The sequence below is a fragment of the Arthroderma uncinatum genome (genome assembly GCF_011692745.1).
Source record: "Arthroderma uncinatum strain CBS 119779 chromosome Unknown scaffold3, whole genome shotgun sequence".
In the NCBI taxonomy this organism is placed as follows: Eukaryota; Fungi; Ascomycota; class Eurotiomycetes; order Onygenales; family Arthrodermataceae; genus Arthroderma; species Arthroderma uncinatum.
Genome location: NW_022983865.1, coordinates 1,175,889 through 1,198,250, shown reverse-complemented (window position 1 = coordinate 1,198,250; position 22,362 = coordinate 1,175,889). Strand labels below are relative to the sequence as shown.

At 48.1% G+C, this 22,362-nt stretch overlaps 6 protein-coding genes across 6 annotated transcripts; 4 read left to right on the top strand and 2 right to left on the bottom strand.

Annotated features, from left to right (window-relative positions):
• Positions 1 to 277: 277 nt before the first annotated feature.
• Positions 278 to 4,036, bottom strand: GIQ15_04145 (uncharacterized protein; the record flags this gene model as incomplete). The annotated part of the gene is made up of 2 exons (XM_033551562.1): positions 278 to 3,771; positions 3,835 to 4,036. The coding sequence occupies 2 exons, from the start codon at positions 4,034 to 4,036 to the stop codon at positions 278 to 280; spliced, it is 3,696 nt and encodes a 1,231-aa protein (XP_033405292.1).
• A 4,256-nt stretch (positions 4,037 to 8,292) lies between these two features.
• On the top strand, positions 8,293 to 9,445 carry GIQ15_04144 (fructose-1,6-bisphosphatase; the record flags this gene model as incomplete). Its single annotated transcript, XM_033551561.1, has 2 exons — positions 8,293 to 8,420; positions 8,491 to 9,445. The coding sequence occupies 2 exons, from the start codon at positions 8,293 to 8,295 to the stop codon at positions 9,443 to 9,445; spliced, it is 1,083 nt and encodes a 360-aa protein (XP_033405291.1).
• A 2,334-nt stretch (positions 9,446 to 11,779) lies between these two features.
• On the top strand, positions 11,780 to 12,864 carry GIQ15_04143 (acriflavine sensitivity control protein acr-2; the record flags this gene model as incomplete). Its single annotated transcript, XM_033551560.1, has 2 exons — positions 11,780 to 12,102; positions 12,180 to 12,864. The coding sequence occupies 2 exons, from the start codon at positions 11,780 to 11,782 to the stop codon at positions 12,862 to 12,864; spliced, it is 1,008 nt and encodes a 335-aa protein (XP_033405290.1).
• A 267-nt stretch (positions 12,865 to 13,131) lies between these two features.
• GIQ15_04142 (calcium-transporting ATPase 3) lies at positions 13,132 to 16,639 on the top strand (the record flags this gene model as incomplete). Its single annotated transcript, XM_033551559.1, has 7 exons — positions 13,132 to 13,374; positions 13,433 to 13,698; positions 13,755 to 14,242; positions 14,291 to 14,368; positions 14,419 to 15,470; positions 15,528 to 15,914; positions 16,007 to 16,639. The coding sequence occupies 7 exons, from the start codon at positions 13,132 to 13,134 to the stop codon at positions 16,637 to 16,639; spliced, it is 3,147 nt and encodes a 1,048-aa protein (XP_033405289.1).
• Positions 16,640 to 19,454: 2,815 nt separating this feature from the next.
• Positions 19,455 to 21,063, top strand: GIQ15_04141 (low-affinity glucose transporter HXT3; the record flags this gene model as incomplete). The annotated part of the gene is made up of 4 exons (XM_033551558.1): positions 19,455 to 19,505; positions 19,669 to 19,877; positions 19,928 to 20,376; positions 20,960 to 21,063. The coding sequence occupies 4 exons, from the start codon at positions 19,455 to 19,457 to the stop codon at positions 21,061 to 21,063; spliced, it is 813 nt and encodes a 270-aa protein (XP_033405288.1).
• A 164-nt stretch (positions 21,064 to 21,227) lies between these two features.
• GIQ15_04140 (uncharacterized protein) lies at positions 21,228 to 22,215 on the bottom strand (the record flags this gene model as incomplete). The annotated part of the gene is made up of 4 exons (XM_033551557.1): positions 21,228 to 21,272; positions 21,325 to 21,502; positions 21,557 to 21,884; positions 22,086 to 22,215. 4 exons carry the CDS (start codon positions 22,213 to 22,215, stop codon positions 21,228 to 21,230), a joined length of 681 nt encoding a protein of 226 aa, XP_033405287.1.
• Positions 22,216 to 22,362: the final 147 nt, after the last annotated feature.

Sequence of the window (22,362 nt, the reverse complement as noted above, 5' to 3'; positions counted from 1 at the left end):
CAACAACTAACACCGATCTTTGGTGTAAAAAACGTTCCAAAAGTCATCAAAATTATTCTTGTACTCATAAGTATCCGCTTCAAACAAAATAATTACTTCGAAACCACAGAAAAATAAATACAAACGAACGTAAATGGGTATCAAGTATTATTAGCATAAAAACACATGTAGTTGAAGAAGTGACAAAGGTCAAACAAAAACAAAGACACGGAAACACATCGCATCTGGATGCATACCGCATTTAGTATAGCGTACCGGGAAGAGATGAAAACTTTTCTCAACTCTGCTCCATCTGCTCCATTTCCTCCCATCCACCTTCACTGGCAAGACGGTGACGGACACGCTCCTTGACGCTGTCTAACTGCTGGCCTAAGGCTTCGGTCCACTGTTCCTCGACCATGCCCACTTTCTCCTTGAGGTCTAGAGTCAAGATCCGTTCTTCCTCCGAGCGTGACTCTTGCATCTCGCGGTGCACGTTTTCCTCATCTTCACCAGATATTATCCGCTGTACTTCCATGAACTTGCAGTTGGCGTTCATCAGCCCAAATTTGATTTCATGAAGCAGGCAGAGGAGGTTTGTCTGGGATTCGATGAATTGGTATGTTGATTTTCCGGCATGTGTGACTAGCGAGTACAGGTATTGCAGAGGAAATTGATAATAGCTTGGGTTCTCGTCATATTCCTTCTGAGGGATGCGGACAGAAAATCCTTCCAGGCTGTGTGGAATCTGTTGAAGAATGTTGACGATGGAAGGAGCAATATCCCAAAACGCAGAGAGTTGGGTCTCAACGCCTCGACTAACGTTTGCCTCGATTACGTCCATGAAGCCTTCGAATCGTTTAAGCGTTTCAGCTACGAAGGCTAGTTTCCGATCTTGCGCGTCGCGAATGAAGAAGTTGTGCGTTTCAGCGAGTTTTTCGGCATTCTTGGCTTGACGGTATGGAAGAGATACCACAGCTCTGAACTGTTCGTTGCGTTCGCTAAGAATGTCGTACTCTTCGCGGAACAAGTTCTCACGGCCATCAAAGAGCCATTTGAGCTGTGTCAACTTCTCTACTAGTTCTGGCTCCTCGTCACCTTCCTCCTGGGTTTGGTCTGGCGTTTGATGCTGTGCTGAATCGAAGAGCTTTCCTCGCAACTCGTCAATGCAGGCCGTAGCGATTTTAATCCTATCTTTCAAAATACTCTGCATCGGCTCTAGAACGTCAACCTGATACGAATCGAACTCGGTCTGCACCATCTCACGCTCCTTTTCATTTGCCTGTGCCTGTCGACTAGCTTCTGCATCAGCTGCTTCGGCGTAGGATATCGTGCCACTTTCGATCCCATGGTTCATCCGTGCTCTGAACCCACGAAGAGCTTCTTGAGATTCCTTCTGGTACTGTTCACGAAGGGTTTTTATTTTCTTTTCATAGCTCGCCTTGGTGGTGTGAACCTCGGACAAATCGCTAATCGACCGAACCGTCGTTCGATAGAATGCCATGTCCGGGTGATTGTTATTGACACCTGGATAATGTCTTGGGTACGGGGGAGGCAAAGTAACTAATCTTGAGATATCTAACTTTCGTGCCTCACGGTTGATTGCTGACATTGTACGTGACGGCCCCGGGGGTTGAGGTGTCTCAGGATCATGCCAGCTTACTTTCTCCGGCGGATATTCGTCAGGCCCATAGTTTGCAAAAGAATTCTGCTCGTTAGAGTACTGCTGGTCATAAGCGGCCTGTGTCGGAGTCAAATGGTCCATCTGCATTGCTTCGCGCATTTCTCGTGGTAACCCCATATATTTCGTTTCCCGCTTAGTGCGCGACAATTTCCCACTGGCATCCCCGCTGTCGCTACCAGTCTGAGATTCCCACCAGCGACTTGCAGCTCGACCTCGGGAGCTTTCCTCATTGCTCATGCTCATGCTTGCGATGGGCGATAAGGCTGGCTTATATCCATTCCCAATGCCAGATTCAATTATAGAGGGTCGCCTTTTGGGGACACTTCTTTCAGGGGTCTGCGGGGGCTCCTGTGGGCCAACAGATCTGTCCCTGGCTGCAGCCTTCAACGGGTTACTCTTGAGGTCGAATAGCTTATCACCAATAGCCTTAGGGTCAAAAGTTAAGTTATTCCATTCTGACCCATATTGCTGGCGACGGACGCCAGATTCAGTCACAATAAATTCACAAAACGCCTGTAATGCATCAGGAGCATTGGTTGCTGATGACTCTTTCGAAAGGTACTCACGATACCTCCGTTCTGCGTCTTGGATGAATTTCTCGTCGACTGGCGCGTAAGGGACAGCCTTGGGCGAGGGGCGCCGAGAAAGGAGCCTATTCGGAACAAGGGGTTGTGCTTCCAATGGTGAAACGTCAACAGGAAGATGTAAAAGGTGCGAGATGGGTCGGTCTGAACCAGCACTCCGCGGTTCCAATCCAAGCAAGCTCGCGTCCTGCTGCTGTGCTGGAGGTGGAGTTGGCAGAGCCTTGGGCGGTAAATGCAGCGACTCGGGCCCCAGGGTTGGTGATTTTTGCTCTCTCCCAGGGGAAAACGGAGGAGTTTGACCACGGTTTGTCAGCTGCTCATGGGGAAAAGATTGTAGTCTGGGAGTGGCAGAGTATGGGGAGCTGATGGTGTTCATCTTGTTGCTGAAGGGTGAGCTGGCCGATCTCGCGCTGTGTAGAGGCTCCTCTCCGGGGTTGCTACGGGCACTGCGCGGGGTGGACTTGGTGAGGGTACGGCGGCGAACAAGCCCAGAGCCCGACGCTGGAGAATTAAGGACCAAATCGGTTGGCCATGACATGTCATGGTTTTCATCTTTAGCTTCCTGTCCGGGAGCGCCGCTTTCAGTTCTGTTATGCCTGCTTTGTATACGGCGCTCGCGGATTCCTTTTTGACTCTGGGCTCTGGTGGAAGATGGCGCGCGCTGTGGTGGTCCATCACGATGGAGGTTCGGTACTGAGTTAGACATGCTTGGAGAGGCAGGGACCGACCTTTGATGTTCATGGGGGCTCGCAGATGTTCGTCTGGGCGTAGCTGGAGGGTTAACATGGTCAGGCGTCCATCCAAGAGGTGTTGCGGGAATGGTGGGAAGACTGGGCTCTAGTGACGATGATCCGGATCCTGAGCGCAGCCTATCTCCTCCATTATGCGATATGCTGTTTCGTTCTACCGCAGACTGAGACGAAAAAGACGTTCTTCTTGGAGCGCCCGCCGGCGGAGGACCGGGAGGGGGAGGCGGAAGTGGCATTCCAGGCTCCCACCTACCACCTCTTGGAGACGAGTGGCTATCGGCTTGGGTACTGGTCCTATTTGGTCCTCTACCATGTGGTATGTCACCCGTGGACACGGCTCTTCTTGACGCTGGGGGTACAGATTGTAAAACGGCCTGGGACGAATCAGCATTTGATCCTGACGACGATGGTTCTGCACGTCCGACCACAGGGCCGGAGCCATAATGGCTCTGCAATCGAGACGAACTGTCATTTACTGGAGCTTGTGAGTGGACATTGACTGATGAACGAGCCGGCATAAAGGTTGTTCGATGATCAGAGCGCACCGATTCCCGCTGCTCGTGAGTAGCCACTGGTGATGGACCAGGCCGGGAAACAGGATAGTGATATCCCGAAGACTCTCTCTGTCGTGACTGTGAAGCAGCTGTATTTTGTTGAATAGGCGCTGCAATAGGACTTGGGCTGCTAGATAAGGGGAACCCAACTTGTGGAGATTGAGCTCGCTGCCCCCGGAAAGTTGTTCGTGGAGGTGAGTACGGAGGGGGCGGGGGCGAGGCTATACATTCGATTCCCATGTTAATATCAAGATTCAAGTCGGCTCATACACGAGATAATATACCTGTCACTGATGCTGAGGACGGCGGCGGCGGTTGATGAACCATCCCCGTCGCCGCAACGGGTGATGTACCACCGGATATTGGTCCCCATTCCTGTGGGTTATACCGCGAGTTAAACGACCGTGGTCGTGCGGAAACGGACATCGGCGACGTAGTAGCTGTCACACCGCTCAGCATGCCGGACGACAGGTACGGCGAAGTCATTGATATCGGAGTGAACGAGAGACCACCGGCGGAAGGTAAGCCAGGCGGACCTGGAAATTGAGGCCCACTCAACGACGTAGTGAGGGCAGGAGGCTGGACAACATTCTCTCGACGACGCGGCGGGTGTATAGGCAGCGACAGAGGAGCTGAGTGTGGTGCTGCCTGTATGCGATGGTGGGAAGACGATGTCTCCAGGCTATCCGGCGTCCGATCCAACGGGCTAATTACCAACGCGACGAAGGCGACTAGGTCAGCCGATGATGCTCCAAGCTAATGAGCAACAGGGAGGCAGAGTCCAGGCGTCTAAAGGGCGCGGATGATGGAATAAAAAAATACAACCCCCAGTCCGCAATTCCACAGGAGAGACGACGGGAGAGAAAAAGGAAGTAAACGGGGAAGAGGGCACTGGATGTATTATTAAATGAGGGATTTGCCACACCTGTTCATCTTATACCAAATGCTCTTGATCAGACCAGGTCAAAGATGCGGTTACAGCACCGTGGTGGGCCAACAAGCACCAGGGTGTGCGGTGCGTTGCCTCGCTGTGCGCGGCACCGTATCTGGTTTAAACAGCCTAAAAGAGACAAATCACACCAACAAAAGCGACGTGGATGCCACCAGCACGCAGACGGTTTGCCGGGAATGAATGCATTGGCTAACTGGAAAGGCGCCCGTGTCTGAGACGGCTAGGTAAGCGGGAGCTATGATTTTTCTTTGGGGGCCAGGACGAACTTTTGGAGATAGACTATGGTCGTTCAGGACGAGCGAATGAACTTTGCCAAATGGCTGCTGGCTGGGCTCTGCAAGTTATTTTTAAATGCTTAAGAGCCTGGGGAGCGAGGTACATCCCCGGCCCCTGTCGAGCAATGCTGTGCTTTGTACACGACAGAATGCAGCTAGTGATAATAATAGAAACTTAATTAACGCTAGGAACGTTAATTAATCACGGTGACAGGAATGCAGAGCAAGAAAAAGCAAGAAAAATAGAGTAATTTACTCATATTCTTTGCTGGCTCGAATATGAGAGACTTCTTCCCGCATCTCTAGCTCTGGATGAGGCTGGGCCAACATTCCGGTTCCGCATGGAATTCGTTACCCTCGACCATCATCGGGAGGGATCATTTCGATCTTCGAGCATGGTCTGTAAGTATCGGCCGGCGATGCCAACCACGAACTCCCGGATCCTCGATACGCCGTGTGTAATACTGCTAGTAAACTTAGCATGTATTGGCATGAGTGTGCGTGCATTAAGACCTTGCCTCTCCTGCAAGGCGGGCGGTTAACCCATTCCTCCATTCGTCGATGGAATGGAGAAAGGCAGTGTGAGGCTCTCACTGGTTGCCGTCGATGTGCGTGACCAGGGTAACCCTGGATGCCCAAGGCCTTAACTCCAATAAGATGGGCAGCTAAGAATTTGGCGTATTACTGATACAGAGGCATATTTTGGAGGGCAGAGTAGGACGTCGTAGGACATGGTAGGGCAGAGGGTGAAACTGATGAGTCATCTTATTGCTTGCTGCACACGGAGTCAGTCTATCGTGATATATATAGGGATTAGAGGGAATATCAAACCTGGAGGTCGTGAAGTTGAGGTTGAAGTTGAGGTGGAACTTTTGTATGGTCGAGAAATCCCCAATCCGGTGGTCATGTGACTACCCAGGATGGCGGGGGCGAACTTGCTCACAAAATGCGTTCACAAGAAAGAAACTATTTACTGATAACTCGCGAGAGATAGTTTGTTTATAATATTGTTTCATTTTATTGACTTGTATCCTGTAGGTGCAGAAAGCTATTGAACAGGTTGAATATATGACCAACCGTCTCGTATTGCTACATCGAACTAACGATTTGCATATTGGATTACCGTTCACATCCCAACGATCCCATGTAGACCTTGGATACCCCTTCAGCCCCAGGATGAATGTCCCGAGTAAGAGTGGTGTTGCACCGTACCACTCAAGGTAGGACATGGGAAACAATCGAACGGGAAACCTATGCGGCATTGAAATTAGTACAATGCCTCGGCCGTGTCAAGGAACGTATAAAAGTAACAACGGATAGTGAAATGTGTAGTGTCAGATTAATGCCCTGTCACAGGCTGTGGTCATCAATGTATAGACTATGTTGACCGTCGTGATAAAAAATAAATCATCATGTAAAGCGGCTGGGAGGGAGGATGAAATAAAAGAAAATATGTGAGTGTAAACGTACCATTTGCATATATTGGCCCATAGGGCTCATACTGAGGCAACTACATGTGTCTATGGCATCGGTTAGCCCCCCCGTCGCTATGCGCTGCTGACTTGTACAGACTTGAGAACAGGTGTTCAGGAAGGTTGACATTCTCGTCTTTGCTAGCGAAGCTAGCTTGGACATATGCTTGTCTTGTGTCGTATTGTCTCATCATGTGAAAGCGTGCTGAATTGACCAACGGATACTAACGTACCATTATGTAGAGTGACAGCCTGTGATGAGCTCAAGTCAGTATGCTATGAGCCATGCAATGCATTGTGTGTGTGTTAGATAAATAAGGGCAATACATGTTCAGTTTGGCATGAATGGTTATTGAAATGTTGTGTCTGCATCGAGAATTCGAATAAGACTCGTCATCAAGCTTTCATCACGATGTCGGGATGCTGGGCTAATAGTGGAAGTGGGAACTAACCATTGTTGAAGCTATATAGGGTAGTAATGTAATAATATCAAGTAACTCTGCCATTCGTCCCGTTAGCAAGGGAGAAATTTAAACCATGATAGATAACATGATTGTATTGGCCACGAATCAGTGGGCGAGGTTTTCTAGGCCTGCCACAAAAGGGCATATCCGTCATGACCGGCGATGCCGTCGGAGCCCAGTGCCATTCATCCTTCTGTGTCCTTGAAAGAAATGTTGAAAAGACAGTGATGTCTTACATGGAAGTACCTATATCTGGAAAGGTATGTGGTTGAGGGTAAGTCTATTAATCCTGTTTAACAGTTAGCTTGACATTCAATCGAGTAGTGTACGTGTCAACAAGAGTGAGATGAAGCCAAATCAGAAACAGCCATTTATAGTAACGTCAACGACCCGAAGGTCTCAGTCGGTATTTCCAGCGTATATTATAAAAAAAGAATCATCATGTAAGGCAGGGCGGAGGGGTTAGAATATTGAGCAGGTAGCTTACCATTTCATTTATTAGAGTGCTACATGGTAGCAGACATGGTCACTGTATCTGAGAGGCCCAACGTTAGCATCATATGTTAAAGAACGCGTACGCGAGATCTTCAGCTCGTCGACATGTAGTCGATACATTTCAGACTGACGTGTGCAATTATGGAGTTTCATGTCTTCCGAAGAAGATCAAAGACTCTAGTTTAGCGGTTATACAAATCATCACCGAAGGACAGAACACGAAACAAAAAAGAAAAGAAACAAGCAATTGCTATCAAGTCAAGCTTACCTGGAAGAACAGCCATGGGCGCAAGTCCATTAGCTAGAGATGTTAGTCAAACGCGGCATTGTGATGGAAAGATGTTTTGCTGGTGAAGCACGGCAAGCTTGTGTTGATATTCGCACAGTGAAAGCGAGAGAAAATTCAAGCTGCGAAGTTGAGCTTTTCTAGTTAGGGCTTCGCCAAGCCCCTTACCATAACAGGCTATATTCTCCGTCCTTGCAGCCACAGTTATTCCGACCGGATAATCCCCTGCTGAGTCATCACACTGATCGACCTCGCATCGGAACCTTTGACCTTTGTGCCTGGAGCATCTTTCTCATCTTCAACGGCTATTCCATCTCGTCTCTCTGCTACTGTGTAGAGACCTCCGGATGGCTCCCGCGCGATCTGCCATGTCCCTTTGCCCCTGAGCCTGCGACAGAGTTCCGCCCCATGTGATAAAAGGGGAGCGAGGTCACGTTGCCCGAAGAAACCTCGCGAAAATAAGCCGGAGAGGGGCATCCTGGAGGGGCAGAGATGGAGTACCCAGTACTTGTCTGACAGGCGTATCTCTAGTGCACATGGAAGTACCAGTGACCTGCGACAGGCGGCTGTTCACGGGAAACTCCCGCGGTTGTTCCCTCTGCTGGGTCCAGTGACTTGCCCAGGGGGTGACGTCGTTTTCTTCTATCTCGGGCGTTTGGCCAGGCGTTGAGGAAGCAAATATTAACCCCTCCACTGCTCTCGAATTCCCCTGCGTCAATCCAGCTCGAGTGCTTGACTGTCCCGCCTGTTCATTTGTCTATCTCACTCACCCTTCCACCACCTACACATTTACTCAAGATGGCTGATGCCAACGGCAATGGCAGCGGTGCCGTTGGACACGAGAACATCAACACCGATATCATCACTCTCACCCGGTTCCTGACCGAGGAGCAGACCAAGCACCCCGAAGCCACTGGTGACTTCACGTATGTACCCTTCTCCCAACTCAATTGGAGTCCAATGGCCTGGTATAGATATGCTAACATGTCCTCGCAGACTCCTTTGCCATGCCCTCCAATTCTCCTTCAAATCTATTGCCTACTACATTCGTCGTGCCACCCTGATCAACCTTACCGGTCTAGCTGGCTCCTCCAACACCACTGGTGATGACCAAAAGAAACTCGACGTGATTGGCAATGATGTTTTCGTCGCTGCCATGCGCGGCTCGGGAAAATGCCGTCTCCTCGTCTCTGAAGAAGAGGACCAAGCCATCCTCTTCAACGAGAGCCCTAATGCTCGCTACGCCGTTGTCTGCGATCCCATTGATGGCTCCTCTAACCTCGACGCCGGTGTCTCCGTCGGCACCATCTTCGGCATCTTCCACCTCCCCGACGAAGTCCTCGGAGCTGACAAGACGGTCTCGGCCCAGGACATCCTCCTCCCAGGAACCCAGCAGGTCGCATCTGGATTCACCATGTACGGCGCCTCAGCACAGCTTGTCATTACCGTGAAGACAGGAACGGTCAATGGCTTCACTCTCGACAACGCTCTAGGTGAATTCATCCTCACCCATCCTAACATGCGCATCCCACCTAGCCGCTCAATCTACTCCGTCAACGAAGGAAACTCGATGTACTGGCCTGATTGGGTCAAGAAGTACTTTGAGGAACTCAAATATCCTACCAAGGAAGGTGGAAAGCCATACAGCTCGCGATATATCGGTAGCATGGTTGCTGACGCATACCGAACGCTGTTGTACGGTGGTATCTTTGCGTACCCGGCTGACTCGAAGAGCCCCAAGGGTAAGCTGCGTATTCTGTACGAGTGTGCACCCATGGGTCTCATCTTTGAGAACGCAGGTGGTCTCGCTATCAACTCTAAGATGGAGAGGTTGTTGGATGTGGTGCCAGAACATATCCATGACAGGAGTGGAATCTTCATGGGCAGTAAGAATGAAGTTGAGAAGGTCATGGATGTGCACAAGCGATTCGAATCTGCTGGTTCCAGCTAAATGTTGAGCATAGTATGAAATGTATGTATGTGAATGAAATTAAATACGTTACAGCGAAGAAACTATTACAAACAATCCAAACGTGTCATCAGCCATTGCGATAGATTTATTATTCTTATTAGTATTCACTGATGCTGCCCTATCTACTGTGCTGTTCCATGTCCTAACTCCGAGATATCCCCGACAAGCAAACCAAACACCATGCATATGCACCACATAAAACGAAAAAGCCAACCATAACACCATACAATCATCCAAGTACCACAGCGTTATATCATCCGATAAGCTGCCGTTGCAGGTCGAACAGCCGCAAAACTAGGGGACACAACATTCACGCTACCCCGCGCCATAGACTCCCGTATCACTGGCATTGTCGGCTTCTTGGGTGGTAGCAATGTTGTTGTGATCGGTCTAACCGGCCTAGTGTATGAGGATGAGGCCGTTCGATGAGTAGAGTTTGATCGAATAGCTTGTGTTCGCTGAGAATTCGGTCGAGTGTGTAGTCGGGAAAGAAGATATTTATACTGGAGCTGTGCACTCTCAGATTGAAATGGCTCGGGAGGAGTAAGAGCTGGCTTGTTGGTGGGATTCGCAGTGGCACTGGGTTTGGTGATGGTAGATGTGAGCACTGGAGGTGGTGATGTGGTGGTAGAAGTGTTGACGTTGGTGTTTATCCTCAATGCTGGATGGAGTAGTAGTTCCTTGCTGGAATCTGCTGGCGAGGGTGCAGGTGTAGGTGATGGTGTAGTTGTAGTAGGGACTGGAGATGCTTCTATATAGATATGTTACTTCGTGGTTCTTGTTCTTCTACTTTTGTATAACATACCTATATCTCTTGGAGCTGCTTCTTTCTTCTCCTTGTATCGAACGACAAGCATACGATATAGAATAACTAGCAAGGCGAGTAGAACCAAGAACGACAATACCTCGGCCACTATAACCAGCAACACGGTGGTCTGTTGTGAAAGCATCGTGGATACCAAGTAATGTATAGATGGATAGTCGAGAAGGGCTTTAGATTGATGGTAGGCCTGCAATTCAAGTTCGATGTAAACTACCTACCACATCAATGGGGAACGGTACTTACTTATCTACACATTCGTACTTCCTAGCTCATGGAGATGAGCCCCCTCGAGCTTCTATCAATAACCTACCTGCCCATGGTCACGTCTCTAGCTACAGAAGATACGCCCCCGTGCATTTGCATCGATCAGGGATTGACAACCCCCTCCCCCTCCTAAACAAGTGAGGAACCGGATAAACAGCCCACCCTGCTGCATTATTCACATCGCATACGCCGGGGTGTACAGCCAGTGACAGCGTAGCCTGCGTCTACGGCGTGCATGGGATGTGCCTATTTTTACCTTTCGGCCCATGCCGCTGCGGGTGGCAGTGCGACCAAACACAGGGGACGGGCGTTCTATTTTAGCTGTTGGCCCCTTAACCCTGGACACATCTCCATGTCTGCAGGGCATCTCCAGCGACCTTAGCTACCCGGAGTAACTCACTAGACTTAAGACCGTTATCAGTCCACCATCCTTGAAGATGGGACTTGAGACTTCGAGCTCGCTGTTCTTCCCCGCTTAGTCAGGAAACGGCCAAGCCAAGCCATCAAGTTCAAGACGACATCTATCAACATGACGACACTCTCGCTGCTTCACACGGGCAACGTTATGCACTTCATTCCAGAGGAGTATTTGTACGACTGGGACTGGCCCAGATGACGCTCAGCGCATTGAGAAAATGATATCCAGTGCCGCAGCTGCAAAGCCATGCCACAACTGCCGGCGTCGAAGACTCAGATGCGATCGTTCCCAGCCAACCTGTCAAAAATGCCGTAAGACAGGCGAAGAATGCCTCGGGTATGGCAAGATCCTTCTTTGGGACCAAGGTGTGGCAAGCCGTGGAAAGATGATGGGTAAATCTTTCGACGTGCCTCAAGAACGGACTGTGGCTTCAGCGGCACCTGGAAGCCAGACACAGCGCCCTTCTCGGAGGTACCGCTTTGTCCAGAGCAATATACATAATACCAATATTGCTAGGAGAGACGACACGGCCATGTCCATTAATCCGTACTTGGTAGACCCGTTATTCCAGGACCTGGACCATACATCTCGATTCTACATTTCGCACTGTAAACAATATCCTGACATCTTGCTTATTATCTCTGCAGAGTCACTGACTTCTCTTTTAGTTGCAGACCAATTATGTCGAGATCTTGTGACCTATGATGTTCCAAGGCATAATCCTTATCGTGACATTGTTCCGCTGATAAGTGGCCATGCACTTCTGTGCCACATCGTAATTGCAAATTCTGCAATTCATATATCGAACATGTTATCCAAAGGATCAGCTCTGCCGAATGGGATATCTGCCCAGTTGTCCCGTGGCCATGCACTGGCGGCAAAACAGAAAACCCTCCAACTTCTCAACCAGTCATTGAGTGATATAGACAATGTAGACCCTGAGGTTATACTCACGGCTATCCTGCTATCTATTAACTACGAGCTCGTAAGCTCTGGAAAAGACGACTGGAAGGTGCATGTGGAGGGTGCCCAGAAACTTATAGATTATTTTGGCCTGTCGAGGCACTCTGATCTAGGCACTCACTCTGCAATGGGTGCGTTACGCGACCACGTTGTTTCAGATTGCCTGATGTAAGTTTGGAAACCCCCAAAGGCTTTTTATTATTATGCCCTGATAAAAGGCAGCATGCTGAAGTATGCATAACTAGCTATTACATACTCGGCTCAACCTTCTCCCCCAAGCTACCCAGGACGGGAGCCATCCATTATCCTCCGCTAGACGCGCTACCGATGCTGGAGCGGGCAGAGGCAAACAGCTACATGTCCTGCCCAGCGTTTTTACTTCAAATAATGCTTTCGGCGTCACATCTGTCCAGCCTAGACAAGGTGACAACACTCGAGGAAGAACAGGCTTTCTACCTGATGAAGAGAGCTCAGTCCTTTGGCATCCATGCATGGGCGGCATCTGTGCAAGGTATTTCGTCATACAACGACTTTGATAGCCGCGTACATGTGGCAACCGCACATAAATCCGCGGTATGCCTCTACATTCACCGAGCTGTCCCATCTGCAAGCCTGCTAGATAAAAGCAGCATAAAAGCCACGATCAATGACATCATATGGCACCTTTCCTTCATACTTCCTGGAAATCTACTACTCAAGGGTACTTCTTGGCCAACATTCATAGCAGGCGCCGAGAGTCATGATCCGGAACAGCGAGCATGGGTTGTAGCCCGTCTTCACGCGTTATGGGAGATCCTGCCATGGGGCTATGTCCATACAGCGATTGAGATGCTGAGAACAACATGGGCAGCCGAGGATCTTGCCACTGAATTGACTGGCGGGTGGCTCCAGAGGCTGAAAGCGTTGGGAAACGACTGGATTGTTGTTTGATATCCCTCTCGATCTCCCATGCGAATATCAAGTTCAAGTTCAATGTCCAGGTATCCACAACAAAGGATGAAGTTTCCTCCTTGGCAAGATTACCCAAAGAGGAAGCTTGGCGACAGGTTATGCATTCGTCATAACCTTATTCTTAAAGTCTGTTTGGGCAGGAAACTCAATATGGAGAATCGGCTTTTCTATATAAACTGGCAATCGCTGTCAACCCGGCGAATGGAGATACGTCACCTTCATCCTCCCTTGTTCGCCGTATCGAAAATGGGAGAGACCCGGCTTTCAAACCAGGCCTCGAGACAGTCCCAGTGGCCACTGTCGCGGCCCGCCCATGGTCTCCAATATGAGACTGTTATTGAGGAGATAAGATCCGATCCAAAGAACGGTCTGACTGCTTCAGAGGCCCAGTACCGTCTGGAACAGTATGGGCGAAATGACCTGGGAAATATCGACTCTGGTCATCCAGCAAAAATTTTGCTCCGGCAGATTGCAAACGCCATGACTTTGGTAAGGCCGCCTACCATCCACAAATTTAAGATGAACTACTAGCTAACCCGAAAAATAGATACTCATGATGGCTATGGCAGTGAGCTTTGGCATCAAAGCTTGGATTGAGGGAGGGGTGCTAGCAGCGGTTATTCTCCTCAATATCGGCATAGGTTTTGTCCAGGAATTCCAAGCAGAAAAAACCATGGATTCGCTTCGGTCCCTGAGCTCCCCGACAGCCTGCTCAATACGTGACGGGACACAAATAACTATCCCAACGGCAGAGATAGTACCCGGTGATATAGTGGAAATGAAGACTGGCGACACCGTCCCTGCAGATATTAGGTAATGGACTTACCATGCCCAGTATCGACCTTCTAGCATATGCTAACTTTACAAAGGCTTATAGAGGCTATCAACTTTGAAACCGACGAGGCTTTACTTACAGGCGAATCTGTGCCTGTTCGCAAAGAAGCCAATGCCGTTTTTGACGACGATACCGGACCTGGTGACCGTCTTAATATATGCTACAGCTCTTCTATTGTGACCAAAGGAAGAGCTAGGGGAATTGTCGTTTCCACAGGTGTATATACGGAAATCGGCTCTATCGCGGCAGCATTTCGAGAAAAAGGAGCATATCGACGCGTAAAACGCAAGCCAGACGGCTCCGCAGGACCCCATCGTTACCTTGAATGGGGGATTTTAACCATTTCTGATGCCCTTGGTGATATTTTGGGCCTTAACGTTGGCACGCCGTTACAGAGAAAACTTTCTAAACTTGCGCTGGTCCTTCTTGGGACTGCCGTTATTTGTGCGATTGTTGTTCTCGCAGCAAATAAATTCAGCAATCACCAGGAGGTCATCGTTTATGCTGTGGCAACTGGCTTGAGTATGATACCGTCGTCTTTGGTGGTAGTTTTAACTATTACTATGACAGTTGGTACAAAGCGGATGGTCAAGAGGCATGTCATTGTACGCAATTTGAATTCATTGGAGGCTCTCGGGGCAATTACAGGTAAGACCATCTTTACAAACTTGATGCACGCTGAAGCTGATATCTGGAAGATATTTGTTCGGACAAGACAGGTACACTTACTCAGGGGAAAATGGTTGCTCACAAAGCCTGGGTTCCTGCGAAAGGGACCTACTCGGTAGGAGAGTCGAGCCAACCATTTAATCCCACGCTTGGAAAGCTATACTTTGAGGCTCGGCAACCGTGCGAAATTGATTTTAAGGACGAAGAAGGTGGCCTTGGAGCCGAGTATAGCCAGCCTAACAGCGACCATCACCTTGATGAGTTCCTTAAGGTTGCGTCCCTAGCAAATCTTGCTGTTGTTCACGAGACTAGTGATGGAGACTGGGAAGCCCGTGGTGATCCAACAGAAATTGCCATCCAGGTCTTTGCATCACGCTTCAATTGGAACCGTTCTAGGCTGGCTACTGGAGACAATCCTGCATGGAAGCAAATAGCTGAATTCCCATTCGACTCGGATATCAAGAAAATGTCCGTCATTTTCGAGTCAGCTTCGGGAGGGATGTACGCCTTCACCAAAGGTGCCGTGGAAAGGGTTATAGGATCATGTTCCTTAATACAAATGAAAGATGGTTCAGAGCCTGAGGCAATCGCACCTGATGTTCGGGATAAGATTCTAGCTAACTTAGAGGCATTTGCGGCCCAAGGTCTTCGTGTCCTTGCTCTGGCCAGCAAACCAGTCGCTGAATTTGACCAAAATAGCGGAGAGCTGGACCGCAACAACATCGAACAAGACTTGACCTTTCGTGGTCTCATTGGGCTTTACGACCCTCCTCGCCCTGAATCCGCACCTTCGGTGCGGCGTTGCCATGAAGCTGGTATTTCTGTCCACATGTTGACGGGCGACCACCCTAGCACTGCGCGAGCCATTGCAACCGATGTTGGCATCCTTCCTGCTCATATGGACGGATTAAGCAAAAATACCACAGATTCCATGGTTATGACAGCTCACCAGTTTGATAAACTCACGGATAGTCAGATAGATGCTCTCCCTGCTCTCCCCTTGGTTGTAGCACGATGTGCACCCAACACGAAGGTTCGGATGATTGAGGCGATGCATAGACGCAGGAGATTTGCAGCTATGGTAAGATACGCACCTCGCATTCCCATTGTCCCAGCGCACCAATACTGATAATTCTAGACTGGAGACGGAGTTAACGATTCGCCCTCGCTCAAAAATGCTGATGTTGGCATTGCCATGGGCATGGCTGGTTCCGATGTCGCGAAGGACGCATCAGATATAATCCTGACAGATGACAATTTTGCCTCAATCCTTAATGCTATAGAGGAAGGTCGGCGAATATTTGATAATATTCAAAAATTCATATTACACGTCCTATCTCAGAACTTTGCACAAGCCATAGTTCTCCTGGTAGGTCTTGTATTCAAAGATAAAAATAACTTGTCAGTCTTCCCACTTAGCCCGGTTGAGATTATCTGGCTTGTGATGATCACGTCAGGGCTCCCGGATATGGGCTTAGGATTTGAGCAGGCGACGGCGGATATCATGCAGCGCCCTCCGCAGAGAGTGAGTATCTCGCCCGGCCTACTGTCCAGTTGATAATAATTACCTCCACAGGCCTTCTAAGTTCAATGTACTGACGCATTTTGTGATTTAAGGGCGGTATCTTCACTACGGAAGTAATGGTCGACATGCTTGTTTACGGTACCTGGGTCGCTGCTTTGTGTCTTGGTGCTTTCACGCTGGTGATTTATGGTTTCGGTGACGGCTCACTGGGAACCAACTGCAACAAAATGTACGAAGGCTGCGAGCTGGTCTTCAGGGCTCGAGCCACAACTTTTGCCTGTCTGACATGGTTTGTCCTCTTCCTAGCCTGGGAGATGGTCGATATGCGCCGTTCCTTCTTCAATATGCGACCTGCTTCTCCACCGTCACCCATTATTCCCAGATGGTGCCGCGATATCTGGAAGAATCAGTTTTTGTTCTGGGCAAATATGTCTGGATTTACCATTGTGTTTCCCCTAATATATATTCCTGTTATAAATAGGAAGGTCTTCCGTCATACGGGCATCTCATGGGAGTGGGTGATTGTCCTTGTCGGTACAATTTTGTTCTTCGCAGGTGCAGAGACGTGGAAATGGATAAAGAGGGCATACTTTAGAAGAAAGGCAAGTTCGGTGTCTGGGGGTGTTGGGGGCAAATTTGATTTGGAAAACAGAAAAGGACGCCGGGGGACTGGGCAGTATGGTACATGGAGTGTCCAAGGTTCTGGCACAAAGTCTTTCAACTAAAATTAGAAGAAATAGATTTTAAGAATGATGATATTTAGAACTCTCATAATCTAATTCCTTTCTCTCTAGGTGGTCTATTACTATTATTATCACCTATATCAATCAGCCCCTATTTTCCACCTATTCAAAGGAGCAACGGCTGTTATAATAAACATGGTCAAGTGCTTTCAAGAGCCCGACAAAGTGTATAGCCATCCCTACGGCGACGATAGTATGGAAGATAGTGTGAGAGTGACCCCATATATCGAATCTGCCAGGGTACCATCGTTCAGGTATTTGTCGCTATTTCCCCCGATTAGTATAAGATGCGATGGAAAATAGCAAAAGGTTAATTTCTAAAATGTCTTACCTCGTAAATATATGCTGAGATAGCTATGATAAGACCCTCAGCGAGATAATAAGGCAAACCGACCTTCCGGCTACCTTCGAACCCGAAGAGCAATACTGCATGTGTAATGGGTGCAAACGCAGATAAACCAGTGCAAACGAACGTGGCTACCCGAAATGCTCGCCATTTGGGGTCTTGGAGTTGAGGTGACAACATGATACTCGCGGTCAATGAACCAAGGACAACAATCTAAGTATTATTTCTTGTTAGTGGAGGTATGCCCTGGTATCTCTACTCCGTACATAAAACTAGAATATCAAACACACCATGGTCCAATATAAACGCTGAAGATACGGTTCACAGTAAAACCCAAAATATATCCCGCTGATAAAACAGCCCAGGATAAGGGTAATGATGCCCATGTAATCGCATAATAGCCAACGCCTAGCTATTGGCGCGGAATGGTTTAGAAACGTATGGTACAGAGCCGAGCCTCCCAGACATACGATGACCGTAGATAGATAAAGAAAGAAGATGAGCTCATCGCCTTGGCTGAGTGATCTATATCTGGTTGGGAAGTAGTAGTTGAACAGATACCACTGAACGGCAACACATAGAACAGCGAGTAGAAGGTGGGAGTATATGTTGCAGGATTCATTATGGAGATAAGTCCAGCTTTGCAGTGAACGAATCGCTGATCGAGACTCATGGCGATAACCCGTTAGAATAAACCGATTTCCCTCGAACCAGCTCGGCGTCTCTTCAAATTTAAGAAGGCGACCATATTGGAACGGTGACTCGAGCCGTGGCGGCGGTGTTGGAGGAGCAGACTCCGTCGACCTCTTTCGCGGCATCAGGAACAAGACAAATCAACACGAGTACGGAGTATATGCTTCAACCTGAGGTTTAACGCGCGTTATACCAAAGCTTTTCAATATCTCCGTACCCACGCTTGTATTTTGGACTTTATTAAACGATAAAGCAACATGCAGCCCGATCGACTCACCAGCCATCTTCAAAAAGGGGTTTAAACAGCGGCTAATCGGTACAGTCACAAGCGCTGCACTAAACACGCGCGTGACGTGCATGGCGCTGCACCTAGTACGCCGGCATACACTGGACTCGAATTAGTTAATATTAGTGCAGGACATCTTCGTATTTTGGTGACCCCTCAGTTGGTTTAACGGCTTAAACGTGGATGAAAAGAGTGGAAAGATGCATGGTGCATAGTTATCGATTCTGAACCTCACTTCATCGAAGGGTTCCATCTTTGAACTTCTTGCTCAGCTGCAAGAGAAGACTATGAACTCAGGCAGGACAAGCCTAACGATCTCCCATGACGTGCCCTTGCCATCTGCATCGTGCTGGAAACTAGAGTCTCTGGTTGCATGCCACCCCGCACATCAGCAGTTCCAAGCTAATGGTGCAGTGTCGATGAAACAAGCGCCCCAAGCCTTGACTTTGGCAAAGGGGTTGGTTGATGTCGTTAAAAAGGGGCAAAAGATCAGTTATTAAAGCAGGTTGCAATGGTGATAAGAAATAGTTATGTCACGTGTAATACTCTATTTTTTATTGGCTTGCGAGTGGATAATCTCCACTAATCTGCCTATATATCCGCAATATCTGATTAGCAAAGCAATCGACGTTTTCTTAGAGCGTCAGAGAATACGAGCACTTTTATTAAATTCTAGGAGTCTTCATTTATTATATTATTCATTTGTTGGGCCTCATGGACTGTTAAAACCAAAAACCTGACGATGCTGAGTTGGCCTGTCAGCAAACCTTCACCCCACAAAATCTTATAGCCTGTCCGGGGTAAGGGGTTTAACGAAGCCGGAGGAAGAACCGAGAGCCAGGGAGATGCTCCGGCTTTAGAGGCTGGCTTCTTATAAGAAATAAGAATCCGTACCACTCAGGCTCACCCGTCTGGAGCAGTTATCAACCATTGAGCACTTGATTGAGATATTTTGCCCCCAGCACGAATGCTCTGAGATCTCGCAGCAATATCTACAACCCTTGATAACTTGAAGAAAGGACACCATAGATTTCTCAACCTCAAAGCCTTTATTTTACTTCATTCTTGTCCGAATTCATAAGCTTTACACACTGCCTGCGTTTTGAAGACGTCAGGAAGCTCAAAGTCGGCGATGGAGACAGCGTCAGAAGTTGAGGAATTGGATACCCATCCTAAATTGGAGGCAAGTCGGCCTACAGCTCGAGATAGTGATATATTCCAGTGTAAGTGAGAGAGTGGTGGTTGACTCGACACACAATTACAAAGAAAAGTAGCTGACTGTCGATCTTCCAGCCGAATCCAAGCTTGCAAGATACATACCAGGGGGATACTCTCCATCAAGATGCATAAAATTACGCGGTATGCCGATGGTTTACGCAATCTTCGCATTTGCTGGTTGTGCAATTATGTTTTTTGGATATGACACCGCCGTCATGTCCCAAGTCAATATCAATCCGGATTACCTTCGCATAATGGGAGTTGCCAGTGGCTCTGACCGGGATGCTGCAGCAATTGGGGGTTTAGTGAGTCTGTGGTTTGGTGGCTTTGCAATTGGTATGTCCTATCTCATATAAGCTGATGCTTATCATTTATGCTTATTTAAGTGCTAATGGTCCATTTACTGGTTAAGGGGCAATGCTGGTTGGATATACAGCGGACAGAATAGGACGACTAAAAACCATACAGATCGGGTGTGTTTGGGGGATACTTGGAGCTATTCTCCTTGCAACAGCTCAGAATATTGCATGGTTTGCGTTTGCACGAGTTATCAGCGGCATCGGATGTGGCTATTTGAACACAATTGTTCCAGTCTGGACCTCTGAGCTGGCTCCAGCTAATATGCGAGGAGCATTCGTGGCAGTCCAATTCACCCTTGCAATGGTCGGATCCGCCATGTAAGAACCCTCTCTCGCCTCTATTTTGTAACCTCTATTAACGGAATTAGGGTGTACTGGGCGGAGTATGCATGTGTCAAAACCCAATCTCTTTCCTTCGCCTGGAGATTCCCTAACGCTTTTCAAGTCGTATTCCTCATCGCTCTGCTCATTTTCGGACCCTTTTATCCAGAGTCCCCCAGATACCTGGCTAAAATTGGAAAAGTCGACCAAGCAAAAGCGATTCTGGAACAATGTCGAACTACATCAGACCCAGCGATGATACAAACAGAAATGGACGAGATTCTTGATGCAATCCAAATTGAGTCAACTGTCTCCAATGCAAGCTTCTACAGCATGCTCTTCACAAATGATAAACTGCATACTCGCCGCCGAGTGTTTTTAGGCGCCGGGGTCCAAATAATGCAGAAATTCACAGGTATCGACTTCATTGCTGTATATGCTCCGAATATCTTTGCCTTCTCTGGGTTTAAAGGAGATACCCCTGCTCTGCTCGCAGGTGGGAACTGGTTTGGCTATATTCTAGCACTGGCCTTGTCAATATATTTATGTGACCATGTTGGTCGCCGGAAGATGATGTTGGTTGGCTGTACTCTCATGGGGGTTTTTCTCATAATAGGAGGGATTTTATCTCGTGAGACGCTGAAGTGCGCCGAAGTAGACCAAGAGAGTGCTAATAAATATGGTGCTGGGGTTGCCGCGATTTTATACATATACACCTTCATCTATGGTTCAACCTGGTTGACCACTTGGTAAGTCTACACCCTCTCCGTGCTCAGGAAGCCTAGCAACATCTTACTAAAGAATATATACCACAGTTGGGTATACCCTACGGAAGTATTTCCATTAGCAACTAGAAGCAAAGGCACGGCGCTTGCGACATTTGCTTTCTCTGTCGCCGGAGGCACCATTAATATGATCATCCCCTACTTGATCAACGCAATTGGCTTCTGGGTTTTTATTTTATTCGCCCTTATAAACTTAGTGATGTTAATACCCATCTATTTATTTTACATTGGTACGTTCTTAGCTTAAACACGCTTCCGTGTAGGTGCTATGGCATATGCTAACATGATACACAGAGACAGCAAACCGGCATTTGGAAGACCTCGACCTATTATTTGCAAGTAAAAGCAATCTCGTTTGGCGTGCAGAGAAAGAGTTCGCTGAAGCAAAAGCTTCTTAGGCCGTAATACAACCAATAGACAAGGTCAAGTCGAATTAAAGCCCGTAATTAGAATATGTTTTCCATGGGTGGTGTTTGGTGTATAAGGGGGTGATTAAGGAGGGAGGTCCATGTAAATAATATAGAATAGTAATTAATGCCATAACGAATGTTAAACGTTAATGTCATGCGAGATCAACGACCACAGTATCCGCCATCAACCTTCCATACTAGTTAGCCCATGTATTATCTCTGTATATCATGGATAGGAGCTTTCATTACCGTTAACAGTTCCCCATTGACGTAAGCGCTGGCCGCGCTCGCAAGGAAGACAGCAGGTCCTTTCATATCATTGGGTGTTCCCCAACGCCCAGCAGGGATTCTCGACGTTATAACTTTCAGATTCTGCTCCTCTTCTCCCCCAGAGCGGAGGCCCTGGGTCAAGTCGGTTGCAATATACCTAGGAAGCTGTTCAGTAAATGATAATAAAAAAGGTTGACCTTCCAATATATACCCAGGAGCAATAACATTCACGTTAATGCCCTTTGATGCCCATTCGTTGCTTAGAGCTTTTGTCAATTGACCAATGCCGCCCTTGCTGATGGAGTAGGCTGGTACTCTAACACTCCCGAAATAAGTACAAACACTGGCGATGTTGATGATCTTGCCAGGCATATCGTTCTTTATCCAATATTTACCCATTTCCCTGCATAGCGTGAAAGTAGCACCGAGGTTGACCTGGATCACTTCATCGTAGTCCTGATCTGTGACATCAACAGCATCACTGCGTCGTATCATCCCCGCCGCGTTTACGAGGATGTCTATCCTCGGATGTTCTCCCGCTATTCTTGGGATAAGCTTAGCGACAGCAGATTTATCGCCCAGATCACATTGATAACTGAAACATTTCCGGCCTAGTTTGGGTATATTGTCGAGCATTTCAGCATCAGAGGAAAAGCCCTAAGTCATCCAGAAACCGGTTTCAAGGTAGACAGACGTTAGTTATTCGTTTTTATACATCATATGGTGTATTCGGGATATACTATTCACCTTGACGATGATTATATCTGCCCCCGCCTCCGCCAGGCCGATAGCGATGGCACGACCAATTCCACGCGTGCCTCCAGTCACCACGGCTGTCTTGCCGGACAGGTCAAATAATGAGGATGCCATTTTCAAGTATGATCTATAAACGTAAATGGTTAAACGGCTTGGTTGTTTCTCGAGACGGGGGTATTGAAGGCGCCTTTTATCAAGTTGTGCTACTACGGCCTTAACACCGACGTCTAAACATCGTGTTCGACCCGATACTTTAAGGCT